Here is a 14,107-nt window from a genome sequence, read left to right on the forward strand (position 1 = left end):
TCAACTCTTTATTTAGGCATCAATACCAGCAATGCAGGAAACATATGCACATATATGCTTTCGTCCCAGGGCAACTAGTCCTCAACTGTGCTGGATGCAGGGATGGTATAAAGTCTGTGGAGAGGATTTATTCCCTCTCTGTAGAGGAGCGCCGGGAGCTGAACATGCTCCGTGTCATCTCTCACTCTTGCGTTTTGCGCGTCTCAGTCTCTTTTCCGGGTTCCCCTGCCGAGATCTCGCAATACGTAGGATCACGCGATATCTCTAAAAACCTCCCCTTGACAGCGCAGCAAAGCTTATTGCATAACATAGTCATTATACTTCACCGGTCTTCTGTGCTCCCTTCTGAGCCAATCTTCCTTCCTGCCACCAGTGTCTGGTTCCTGAGTAGTTTCCTAGAAGGCTTCTGATGCACCTCCTTCTGTTCCTTCCTCTATGGTCTCTCTTGCACTGGATTCTGATTCTTGTTCTCGTGCAGTCTCTCTGTCTGGGCCCTTGCAAGGATTAGGTTAGTCTTGTGACCTTTCTGCTTCACGTTGCTTCTCAAACATGGCTCCTCGCTCCATGTTCCATGTGCAGCCGTCCTCTGTGTGGACATGGTTAGTCCCTCTATGAATAACTCTTATTGGTTGACTGAACTTCAACCCTGTTATTTGGTCCTTGCTTGGTAGTCGTATTTTGATCCAGTCCCCTTCCATGACCTCGCAACCTTGGGTTGTTCTTCTTTGGTCGCTCCATCTTTTCATGCGTGCTTTGATCTTTTCCAGTCTCCACACGACTTTGGTCATGTCCACTTTGTCATCTTCTCTCACTCTCATCAACCATGGTGGTACCAATGTAGAAGCTGCTCTCCTCCCTCTCACCATTCGGAATGCCGCAATTTGAGTGAGCCGGTTGGGAGTTAAACTTTGGGCAGCAATGGCCTCTTTGACCGTTTTGAGGGGATCCATACCTGAAGCGGTTGCTAGTTGGATGGCTCCTTTTATGAACCTATTGGCTCTCTCCACAAGTCCATTGGCTTGGGGGTGGTACAGCGTGGCTTTTCTTTGACAAATGTTTTTGTTCAGCAACAACTCCATATCCCTCTACACTAGCTGTACCCCATAGTCTGTGACTAGCTCTTTGGGGAGCCATTCCCTCTGAAATATGGATGTGAGGACTTCTATGACCGTGGCAGTCGTGATGTTGGGGACGAACTCTGCTTCTACCCACTTCAACAGGTAGTCCACCAGTACTATGTTATACCGATGCTCCGGCGTCATTGCCTCCAGCGGTCCGATAAAGACAAATCCCACTTTGGAACATACTGCTTCAGGGATCTCCGTGGGGATCACCGCAGCTTGCCTTGTCCTGAAACGTTTATGACTGTTGAGACACTCATTGCATCTCTCTACCATTGCGTGGATTTCTTGATCCGTGGAGGGCCACCAATACGCTTCCCTCACTCTTCGCCTCGTCATGGTGTTCCCTAAATGCCCTGAGTGGGCTATACACAGAATTACTTTTCTCATCTTCTTCTTCTGATTAGGATTCTCTCTCTGCATTTTACTCTGCATTGACATTGGTAACCTTTTTATTGCGCCATCTGCATACCAGCGAAAAGTGTCCAATTCTCCTGCACACTGAGTACTCTTTGTCTCTGACGGGTCATTCTCTGTCATTTGCCAAGTGTTTTGTGCTGGTGCATCAGTGGCACTTCAGTGGTTCCTTTGTTCCCCACTTCCCTTCTCTTGCATCAGCGACTGGTTTCTCCTTCTTGCTCCGGAAGGCGACAGCCTGGACTTCTGGAGGGCTGGGTATGCCTGCATGTTTCTTTCATCAACCTGGGGTCTCTTCAACCACCCCTTGCAATCTCGACAGCTTTTTCCAGCTGTAATTCCTTTTCTAAAATGAACTTTTCCTGCACTTTTCTGCTGTTGGTGTGTACCGTTAGCATGTCGCATTTCAGTCCTGCGTTATTTCTGAAATTGCACAGACTTCAGAGTTACTGGCTCAACTCTTTATTTAGGCATCAATACCAGCAATGCAGGAAATAGATGCACATATATGCTAAAGTCCCAGGACAAATGGCCCTCACCTGTGCTGGATGCAGGTATGGCATAAAGTCTGTGGAGATGGTTTATTCTTTCTCTGTAGAGGAGCGCCGGGAGCTCGACCTGCTCCATGTCCTCTCTTCTCGCGCGTCTGGTTCTCTTTTCCGGGCTTCCCTGCCGAGATCTCACGAGACCTAGCATCACGCGATATCTGAACAAAGGGGTTCCTATGTTTGAATTTCCAGTTGCAAGCGCTAGTTTGGATCCTGTCGGTTTTTCTTGATATAGGCCAGGACAGGTCACAAATACCAATCTCTTCATGGAACCCAGGAATGTCGATTTTCATAAAAGCAAAGGACATTTTGGGAACAAATCCAACGCCCACTTTTTATATTTTAAATATGTCAGTGCTAGTGATTCAGCAAGAACCCCTCTGAGTAATTGCAGTTGGGATTTGCGCTTTCATTGGTCACAATACCCATACTAACAAAAAAATGTCGATAAATTGCAAGGCATCTATACTAATCAGGAGAGCTTCTGAATGGGATGTGAGGCTTTGACACTTTTTATGCTGTGTACACTTTCAGTCTCCGGCAGCCGAGTCTTCTGGAGTGGTGAGTACTCGTCAGTGAAACCTCAGTTCGGGAACAGCCCTATAGGTTTTCTGGGCTAGCACTAGGCCTCAGGACGGAGCGCAGCTCTGGAAGTGCTCTGGCAAGACACTGAGCTCCGCTAGTCTTGTTCTGGCACATTTTCTACCCTGGATATAGATCTTGTTGTTCTCAGATGTATTTTACTCTATGCCAGATGTCATGGTTATTATATAAAACATAATTGCCATGAATTTCTGTTTTTGTTTCCTGGCCTTCTGAATAGAGAACAAAATCCCTGTATGCTGTTATAGCAAGCTATGAATTGAAACACCTCACATCTTGCAACATGTCCATATTTTGGCCAAAGGTGTTCTACCAGGTTGCTTTTCTTACATAAACACTACTTGCAACTTCCAAGATCAGGATACCCCTGCATTTGAAAGGTGGTGGATGAAACAAAGATATGAGCCTCATTCCGAGTTTGGCAGTAATTCAGTGCTAATTCTGCCGAATTACCACCGAAATCGGTTACCGTTCCCACCACTTCGTCCCGTAAGCTTTACCACAGGATTGCAAGTGGTGGTAGGGCGGTGTTAGTCCCCATTTTAGGTGTCCATAGGACTCCATAGGATTTTCCGCCCCACAGCAAATCCGTACATTTTTGTCTTTAAAGTGGAGGATTTACCCACAGCATGATGCTGGAGGTAAATCCTCTACTTTAAATCCAAACTCAGGATTTGGAGGGGTGGCAAAAACGATGGTAATTCTGTTACCACCAAAAATGTGGAGGTAACAGAATTACCACCACTTTTTTTACTGCTCTGCCAAACTTGGAATGAGGACCCATATCAGCAAAGTTGGTACTGAGAGAAAAGACGAACACGGGACGGCAAATCCTGGCGTGCAGGCCAGTTTTCACAAATGTGTACACAATATATTGATCAGGACTACACTTCCCAGCATACCACTTCTGCACATACGCGGCATTCCCTCACTCTGGAAAAAAGTAGATTGATCTTACAAAGGCACTTGCTCCTCAATGAGTCTCCGTCTCGTGGATTGTTTTCTGATTTAATGCTCCAAAGTTCTGTATGGCCACGGACTCCACAATGGCCTGCTTCTGGTTGCTCTACTAATTTGTCACCACCAGTCATTGCCAGACTACCGTCTTTCACCTCTGACTATCTCAGAGATTTGCCATCACTTTTCCAAGATCAACCCTTTCTAGACCACTGGCGTGTCTTCTGAGCTGTTTGTGGATTTTCCATTGTATTTTCACCGCCAGTCATGGCCAGATTTCTAATTGCCATTAGACCTGGTGATGACATCCTTTCGGCGTCTTCACTTTCTGTAGGTATGTTTGTGTGTCATTGGTACTAGGTTTGGTTTTTTTTCCACCTTGTGCCATCACTTTAGACTCTATCTGATCTATACAGCCAGGCCTGGCATCTCTCAGGGGTGATGGTATCTTTAGCCATAGGTTTGCAGTGCTCTCTACAGCACTCTCAGGTTATTACTCTTAAATGATGATTTGCATCCATGATTATGTGCACTTGCCCTATTTAATTGCTTATTATTCTTTGTATTTTCTCAATTTTCAGCCTATGGATTACTGTTGTGGTCATTTCCTCCCCACGTTTCCCTTGATCATCGTGGTGCTGTAGTGTTTTTCTGTGGATCTTGCGAAATGTTTTTCGGGTAATCCTCACAGACATTCTGACTCGGAGATTCGACCAATAAGAGTAGGCAAAGAGACATCGCTCCTCCAGCCCTGGCTGCAGTAAAGTGTTTGCCTTTGGCAAAGAGATGCTAATTGAGGTCCTGCTGATAAATTCTATGAATTTTTCCTCTGTGAATAATTTTATTACTCTTTGTCACCCGCCTCCTTTTCCAGGTGGATTGATATGCATCCCAGTCCTTAAGCTGAGAAAGGCACATAAGACTGACAGATACATTTTCTGGCATGGGGATCTAAATTGTGCTATTCTATCCCAGCAGGCATTCTTGTTTCCATTAACCATCAGAAATTCAGGAATGGCATTAAAAACATAATGCCCCCATCATTTGAGGAAATCTAGTGGTCTCTGTACTTTAGTGAAATGCTGCCTTTATTCCTAAAATATACTAATCTACATATCTATTTGTATTATTGATATTATACATTTTAGCCATCTCTTGTATAAAACGCAAATGAAATAAAAATGACAATAAGTCTATACCCCAAAAATAAATCTTAAGCTTCCAGATATATACCATGTACTCAGATACTCCCAGAAATGTCCTAAAACAATAATTGACTTCTCAAACCTAATGGCCCTTGTAAAGAAAGAGGAGAAAAGAACATGCGTCTTACCAGCACTGCAACATCGTCAGGAAGTCAAATACTTTGCGTGAATTCTGTACTTGTTCCAAACTATATTCATCCTGGAACTGGGAATACCTACACAAATATACAAATTGGAGTGCTTAATAAAACTTAAAGTACACAACCTCAAGACTTTATTCAGAGAGTGGACGGTATATCCATACTCACACTTGTGAATGCACACGTTCGAAGCAATGCCAGACCACAAACGCAATATTTCATTTAGTTAGATGTACCTTTAAAATAGTTAACTGTAAGGGCTTCATCACGGGTAGGGTGGAGCAGTAAAAATGCAGTGATAACGCTATCACCGCTGCATTACTGCTCCGCCCAACAATGAGTTGGGCAGAAAGTTTGAGATTTACCTCCAGCTTCAAGCTGAAGGTAAAGCTGGCCACTTTCCGCCCATTTTCGGTGCTAGCATCATGGTAATACCGCTGAAAATACCCCCTAGAGTCCTATGGTCTCTGGTGGAAAACATTGGGATTTACAGCCTTGCAGAACTTGAGATCCGGCGCTAATAGTTTCGGACCGAGTTAGGGCCTCATCACGGGTTGGGCGGAGCTATAAAAATGCGGTGGCAACGATATTACTGCTGCATTACCGTTCTGCCCAATCCCGAGTTTGGGGGGAAAGTCGGTAGATTCACCTCCAGCTTTGACCTGGAGGTAAATCTGCTGACTTTCCATCTATTTTCGGTGCATATGCCTAATAACGCGAGACCGAGTTGCGGTAATGCTATTTGCGTTGGGCGTTATGCTGCTGGATTTACCGCTGCAATACCACCCAATTTGTGATGACCCCCTTAGGCTCTTGTTTCAGATATCTGTGAGCAACCTGCGGTCGTAGTCAAAATCAAAAGTGACTGGTGAATATTGGTGGGTCCACACCCCTGGAATCCCAGGAACATTTATGTGTTCCTTCAGGATCCTGAATCACTCCTTGAACCCACTGCAATGTTTTGATGAAATTGGTTTTCATTCTGAAAGCCATGTATGTGATGCAAGGCCATTCATTGCTTGATAGTGCTGTGTATTTAAAAAAGCCTTAAACAGCTATAGTTGAAGGAGTACCACTTGCATTTCTATGGACTAGAGAACAAAATGCTTTTTTTCTTCCACATTTGCCTCCAAGAAAGACTACCTTTTTCTACCTATGCTATCTATGCAGTAAACATAAGGGAATGAAGGTCTTTAACTATGTTTGTGCAAAAAGAGTGAGGTGCAGCCTTCAATTGCGCTCTTTGCCCAACAAACAACAGTTCCAAAAGAGGTGAGCTTGCTTAACAAAAAAAACAAAATTGAGAACTGGAAGATCCAGATTTGAAGCAAACGATAGAACACTGGATCATAATTCACCATTCACAGGTGATATATTTTATCCATTATGAAACTAAGCTTGACCGGTCTCAAAGTACTTCTTATAAATGGAAACATTTGTAATTAAACTTTAAATCGGTGGCCAGAAATAAGTTATGCACATTGTCCTGCTGTGGAACCTCTGGATACTGGGACTGCATTTGTGCCTCAATAGCTGGGAGAAGCCCCTAAATCCTGCAAATGACCTTCAGTGCTGCTCAACAATGATCTGGCAAAATGAAAGTGGTGATGGCTGTAAAATGTTCTTTGGCTGCCAAGCCATTACAGAAAGGGGAAAGACCATATGCAAATCAGGCTTGGTCCCACCCCAAAAAGGCCAGTCCAGCCCGAACTGCTTGGTCACATCCCTTCTGCACGAGAACACAAGCAACCCCGACAATGATCTGGCAGTACAGGTCACAGCTGTGGTCAAGAAAAGTTTCTTCAACTTGATGTTTTTCAAAAAGATTTGCCCTTCCCTCTCCATCAGTGCAGGCGGTTGTCACACACATGGACCTTATTAACTGCATCTTTCAGGATATCCCCTGTACCTTATATCCGTCATCAACAGAGTACAAAAGTCTGCAGCAAGAATGCTACTGAGATTGGCCAACCACATTTCTTCCACCCTGTGCTCATCACACTAGTTGGGTGTGAAAACAAGGCTTTGAGGTCATCTATATGGATCACAGGGTCCTCCATAACTCATTCCCATCCTTTCTAGCAACCAAACTGAGCTCATATTCTCAATCCTTTTCACTGCTTTCCACCTCGGCCATAAAGGCTTGCATTCTCAGATGTAGGGTAAGCAGGTGCCGAGATCAGTCCTTCTGACCCCTACATCATGGAATGTTTTGACATTACAACTCAGGAAAAACCGAGAGCATATATTTTAACTTAATTTGGTCTAGCTACCTCTGCTTTAGCTGTATTTCCATTCTTCAGTGCCAAAAGGCAGGTGTAGACAAGGTAGCTGACAATGTACAAACACCATCAACGGACAAAGAATATTGTCAGGTTGTGCACTCTGACAAGGATCTGAAAAAAGTTACCCCATCCCAAATAGGATGCTATTCATAGAGAGACCAAGGACAACAATGAAAGTCGAGGCATCTTCAAAGCAATCAAGCACTGCATCAAACCTCTGCCTGACCTACCCATAGCACACTATCGAAAAATCCACTGCCATCAACTTTCTTCATTAACAAGATCGGCATCATCCGCCAACACAAACACCAATGCCACAACTGACAGGACATTGCACATCCCATCTCGCAAAACCACAACTACCTGTACAACTTTCAAGACACTAACTATGGAAGAACTTCCTTCCGTCCTAGAATCCCTCAAGGCCACATTGCATGCAGACAACATCCTCCCTTTCCTCAGTACTCTGACCGAAGCACTCCTCCCTTACCTAATAATCATCAACTCCCTAACTCAAGGCACCTTCCCCCACGATCCTCAAATATGAACAAATCCTCCCACATTTTTATGACGAGCTCAGGAACTACCGCCCCATCACCCATCTTCCCTTCGATCCTTCAGAAACCAGTAGCCATGCAACTCCTCCAAAACATCGAAGCCAATAACCTCCTTCAGTCCTACAAATCTGTCTTCAGACGCAGCACAGAAACGACTACCATCAAGGTGATCGACGATGCCCTTAAAATCCTCGATGATGGCAATTTTTTCCTCCTAGTTGTGCTTGATCTCTCATCAGCATTTGACACAGAAGAGCACCAGACACTCAACTATAATCTACACCACCACATAGGGACCAGCAAGATCGGCCTCAGCTGGTCCAAATCCTACCTTGCTAATCGCCAACAGTTCATACAAATGGATTCCGCCAGATCACCATCACCTGTGGAGTCCCGCAAGGATTCATCCTTTCCCCTGTGCTCTTCAATCCTTTACATGGAATCACTCAAAACACTCAGCTCTACCTCAAGATAGGCTGCATCGGAGACATCCACAGGCTCAAGTCTGCCTCACATTGATCCAATCCTGGAAGTTCAGTGTTTACATGAAGCCCAACCCATCCAAGACTGAATATCTACTGCTGAAAAACAATACTGAACATTTATGTTATGTTATTGTGATTCATACAACACACTGCTGCCATTTTTATGGTCTCCAAGTGTCCAGGCGGATCTGAAAAGGAAGGGGGTTGGGATGGTATAGTTAATGGGATTGAGAAGGAAAAGCACAAGAAAACTTTGATGTGCTGTTGGGGGCTTCAGTTTGGAAAAAAAAGACACTGTGTGATGGTATGTTTTGAGTTGATTGGCATTTGTGTGGTGTTTGGTGGGTGGTTGTATGTGAGTGTTTTATGTGCATCATGTGTGTTGTGGTGAGTCAGTAGAGTACTTGTAGTTTTCAGTGTTTTTGTAGCGATGGTATTTGTTTTGTTTCTTCAGTGTAGGGTGGTGGGTATACAGTGTTAGAGAGTTTTTTTTAGTAAGGCTAGTAGGGGGTAGTCTGGGTCTTTTTCTGTGGGTTGGGTTGATCTGAAGGTATAATCTTACTCTATTGAGTTTGGGGTTTGAGTTTTTTTTGTTTCTTTGGGTGATCCGGTTTTGCAGTTTGTCATTCTGTTGCCTTGGCGGTTTTTCTTACACAGGTGTTCCCTCATTAGCTTGATGAGTAGAGTAAAACAGCCATGTTTTTAACAGTTTCCTGAATGTTAGGTGATCTGTGCTTTGTATTTCCTTTGGGGGCTAATTCCAAAGTCTCACCGCTATGCAGAAGAATGCAGATCCTTCAAATGGGAGTTTTGCGTATTGTTTCAGTTCAAAGTGAATGTCGTTGCTGGCCCTTAGTGTTTGTGTTGGTTTATAGATGGAGATGTTTCCCAGTATGAATGACTCTCATTGGCGGTGGATTGCTCTGTGTGTTATGCAGAGTGTTTTGGAGAACATTTGTTTTTTAAATGGTAACCAATGTAGTGTTCTCAGCGCTGTTGTGATGTGTTCTCTCAGTGTGTCTGCGGAGTAGTCTTGCTACTGCGTTTTGTATACGTTGTAGTTTTTAAAAAAAGTATTCTGGCATACCGAGATAGATGCTGTTGGCGTAGTCTATTCTGGACATGACTAGAGAGATGGCGCAAATGTTCTGTGTGGGAAGGTGCAGTGTTATGTAGGTGCTCGGATGGATGCTTTCCTTGTGTATAGTATTGTTTCATGACTTCTTATTGAGTATGCTGGCACATGAGGGTGATGTCATGAAGTTCCAGATTGTGGAAGTACCATGTAGAATGTTATGAATTGATATTCAACAGTTGTCCATATGCTCTGGTGATGGCTGTTGGTCTTATGCATTTGTCTTCCATCTATGGACAATAAACTGACAATTCATCCTACACTGTGCGTTTATTGTCATAACATGCAGAAGTGGAGTAGCCTTTTGATGGTGTGTAAGTGGAAGATGCATTTCTTAACTATTGTGTTGACTTGTGGCTCTAGTGTGAGTTTGTTGTCCATTAGGACACTTAGATTTGTGACTACTTTACATGGTTCTGGTTTGTTTCCAGGCTCAGTGGGATATGGTCTAATGTTGTATGTTTTATAGGAATTATTTGGAGAATATTCTCAAATCTTACCAAATGTAACATTAACGCTTTGCTGGGCGTATGCACATGTATTCTCTGGTATTACATAAACGTATATAATGTTTTAACTGTTATCATACTAAGAGCCCTGAAAAGAACCATACAGGTCAATACATATGTTGGCTCAAATAACTTCTATTATACTATTATATGCATTAAACAGTCAACATAGAGGAAGAATGTTTCTCTTTCGATACTTATTCAATTGGAATATCAATACAATGGAAAAGGATCACAGAATATTCAGAGTGTCAATTCAAGGAGGGCAAGCGCAAATACGTACAATAGTCTACAATATATCTTCCATGTTGTGGTCTAAGGAATAGCCACACCAATTGTGCAAATGCTGCTGCCCCCACATTAATTGATAGAGACAAAACTAGCGCAGTACCCAGTGTGTCTATATACCCAAACCTGCATGTATACCAATTAAGACACACACTGTGCAGCTGGAATTTTCAGATTGAGGAATAGAGCAGAATACTAACTAAATAGGGATGAGGACATTGGGGCACTGTTTGCACCTACAGGAAGCACCTGCAATGCATTTAAGAGTACTCAACCTACACAGGAAACATTAAGGCAAAATTCTACAAACTAGACCGATTATGAAAGAAAGAAATTAACAAATATTGGGAGAAAGTTGCTATGAGAAACTACCTAGAACAGGAGAAGATACCAAGAGGATTGAGTATATTGATCTTTCCAACCTTTACTAACACAGAAGACGCGGATATTGCACAAAAATGGGAGGTACATTTAAACTACAGCTGTATGGTCATGATGGAACTGTTAGGAGTTTGGAGTTCATCATATACCAGCAGCACCCTTAGGTGTTATGGCTATTCTTGGATGAGTGTGTAGTCCTGCACCTCACAGTGTTTCTTGTTGCCATAACAAGTCGGCGACATCACTCCCTGGAATGAGGAGATCAGCAACCGTGGTACTCCACATTCCACGGGAGAGTTGAGCAGTTAACCCTGACTGGGGGTCGCTACCTTGTTAACTCAATAAAGAGTTATTATTCTCTTCATGGAGCATGGACTCCCACTTATTGTTCATAACACTTTGGTGACAAGGATGGGATCAGATATATACCAGTTTGAATAAGTCGGACTGGGCCCTAACATGTAGACAGGACATGCTGTACCAAGATGTGAAGTCAGTTATAACTGGAGTGCTTGACTCTGGGAGAGTAAAAAAGATGGAGGGTTTTGAAAAAGTAAAAGATGAATTAGCTGTCAAAGGTGATTATTTATACAGAGGACACAGACTTGTAGTTCCGGTGTCGGTGAGAAGTGACATGGTAAAATTGGCACATGTAGGTCATTTGGGTCTGGCAAGGACTAAGGGACTAGTGAGGGCTGACTTTAGGTGGCCTGAAGTGGACAAAGATGTGGAGGATCAGGTGAAGGAGTGCGTGGAATGTATTTAAGTTGACAAAGGGCTTAGAGTACGAAAAGTACCTATGATTGTGAGGAAAAGTCTATTATATAATATAATATGGCATTTATAACGCGCCTATACAAAAAGTGTTTCGAGGCGCGACGAGGCAAGTGAGGGGGAATAGAGGGAAGACAGACAACAATCTTACTAGGCCAGGTGTCATTCAGATCGTGCAAGTGCATGGGAAGGGGGAAAGGAAAAAGTGTGAGGGGGAAGGGAGAGAGGAAAGTGCAGTACAAGGGAGAGGGGAAAGTGCAGTACATGGGATAGTAGAATAAATAAGATAAATACATGGCAGGATGGTGGCAAGTGCTAGGTAAGAGCAGACATAAGCTCTGGTGGGGGAATGTAGGGATACAGAACACAGTCCCCAGGTGCGGGGTTGCCAGGGAGGCAGTGCAGGTGTGCAAATGGCAGGGCCTGGGCCCAAGGTCACAAAGGTTGGCCATGTAGCCAGTGCAGTTTTAGCCAGGAATTCAGCAGGGGGGAGGGGGAGAGAAAACAGAAGCAAAGAGGAAGGTTTTGAGGTGCTTCCGGAACCGGAGATTGTTCTCCTCAAGTTTCAGGGAGGCATGAAGGCTGTTCCAGAGGGAGGCCCCAGCCGAGGCGAGAGATCTACCACCAACTTGTTGCTTGGAGACCCTGAGGGAGTTGGAGGCAGATGAGGCAGATGAGCAAAGATCTTGAGAAGGAAGATATTTGGAAAGAGAGAGTTGAAGGTATTGCGGCCGCAGGCCCCAGAAGTCCTTGTGGACAATGCAGAGGGTTTTGAGCTTAATCCTTGCAGCCACTGGGAGCCAGTGCAGAGATTTCAGTCCTGGAGAGATACGATCCCTGGGCCTGAGGCCAAGGACAAGTCTCGCATTCCTGTTCTGGATAAGTTGCAGAGGGAAGAGAGTAGAAGCAGGCAGATTTAGATAGAGGCTGTTGCAATAGTCCAGCCTAGAGAGAACCAGCGCTCTGGAGACAGTGAGCTTCTGGGGGAAGGAGAGGAACGGAAGAATACCTCTGAGGAGGTCCAGATGGTAGTGTGACTTCTTAGAGACATCAGAGATGTGAGGGGGAGAAGGAGAGTATGGAGTCAAAGATGACCCTGAGGTTTTTAGCCTTGCAGGTGGGCGCAGGAAGAGGGCCAAGAGAGGCCGGCCTAAGAGCTGCTGGGAAGAAGGGAGTGGGTGTGCCAATGAGTAAAATCTCAGTCTTACTGGCATTAAGGCAGAGGTCATTGGCAGCACACCACTCCTGGATAGCAGACAGACAGTCAGAGATGAGGGAATGAGAGGAGGAGGCCGAGGTTAGCCTGAAAATGAGCTAGGTATCATCCGCATAGCACTGAAAGTTGGGACAGAGAGCGGCAATGCGGTGGGCAAAGAGTGCCAGGTATTGGTTGAACAGCCAGGACCTTGGGACGAGGTAGTTATAGACTTGCTAGGTCCTTTTAACATTAGAGAATCGAGGAATTCACATCTCTTGGTGGTAATGGACGTATTGTCTAAATGGTCAGAGGTGTGAGTCCTTAAAGACATTACCAGCAGTATTATCATATGTTTCTTGGAACACCTATTCTGGAGAGAGGGGTTTCCTAGAAAATGTCTGTCCGATAATGGATTGCAGTTGGTGTTCAAGGAGTTTAGGGATTTTCTAGAGGGATATGGAATTGAACAAATCACTACAGCCTTGCATCCACCCCAGGGAAATGGGTGCGTGGAGCGGTTTAACAGAACGTTGATGGAAGTTATTAGGATTGTTGTGGCAACAGGAGGTGATTGGGTATGAACAGTGATGGAAAGGACTTTTCAGTATAGTTTGGCGCTGCATAGCATCACGGGTGTGTCACCTTTTGAAGTCTTGCGAGGTAGGAAGCCTAATTCTCATTTAGGCCCAGGCTGGATGGAGAGGTCACGTTGTGTGGAGGTGGATGCTGAGAAGGTAAGACAGAGGTTGTCGGTCAGTGGGTGTTATGCCAAAGCACGATATGATGAACAATATTGCTGCAGAGAGTTTGAGGTAAAACCAGGTGATTTGATTAAGGTAAAACTGCCCACCAAGGTCAAGAAAGGTTGTTCATTATATTATGAACCCAAGCAAGTCATCAAAGATTTGGGTTAGTCCATACTGGTCAAGGGTGATGCTGTGTGGAACAAAGAGAGGGTTGCAGTATTAAAGAGGTAGGAGGTATGGGTGAGTGGTACATGTGAGAAGGAAGGGAGGTGTTAGGGTTTTGGAGTTCATCTTATACCAGCATCAACCTTAGGTGTTATCGCTATTCTTGGATGAGTGTGTAGTCCTGCCCCCCACAGTGTTTCTTGTTACCATAAAAAGTCAGTGACATCACTCCCTAGAAGGTGGAGTTTCAGCAACCCTGGTACTCCACATTCCAAGAGAGAGTTGAGCAATTAGCCCTGACTAGGGGTCGCTACCTTGTTAACTCAATAAAGAGTTATTATTCCCTTCATGCAACATGGACTCCCACTTATTGTTTACAACAGGAACTCCTTAATGAACATGCGAACAGGGAATACACTAGGATAGAAAAACAGATAGAGTTACTCAAAAAAGAGATAGCTGAGAAGCCAGCAACGGAAGCTACCAAACAAAAAAATGATACAACTATGTTCGATAACCTAAACATCCATCACATCAAGATGCGGTCGAACTAAGAAAGTCACAGAAATACTTTCATGATGACAAAGACTATA

General features: G+C 44.2%; 1 protein-coding gene across 1 annotated transcript in view; it reads right to left on the reverse strand.

The window, feature by feature from the left end:
* Nucleotides 1-14,107, reverse strand: part of LOC138546981 (sterol carrier protein 2-like) — a 1,126,877-nt gene that overhangs the window by 476,028 nt on the left and 636,742 nt on the right. Inside the window, exon 8 of the mRNA XM_069642178.1 lies at nucleotides 4,980-5,066. Within this exon, the coding sequence (XP_069498279.1) occupies nucleotides 4,980-5,066 (87 nt within the window). The remainder of the gene's footprint in view (nucleotides 1-4,979; nucleotides 5,067-14,107) is intronic.

This window comes from Ambystoma mexicanum, chromosome 1q, assembly GCF_040938575.1.
Source record: "Ambystoma mexicanum isolate Mex_15411 chromosome 1q, UKY_AmexF1_1, whole genome shotgun sequence".
Lineage (NCBI taxonomy): Eukaryota > Metazoa > Chordata > Amphibia > Caudata > Ambystomatidae > Ambystoma > Ambystoma mexicanum.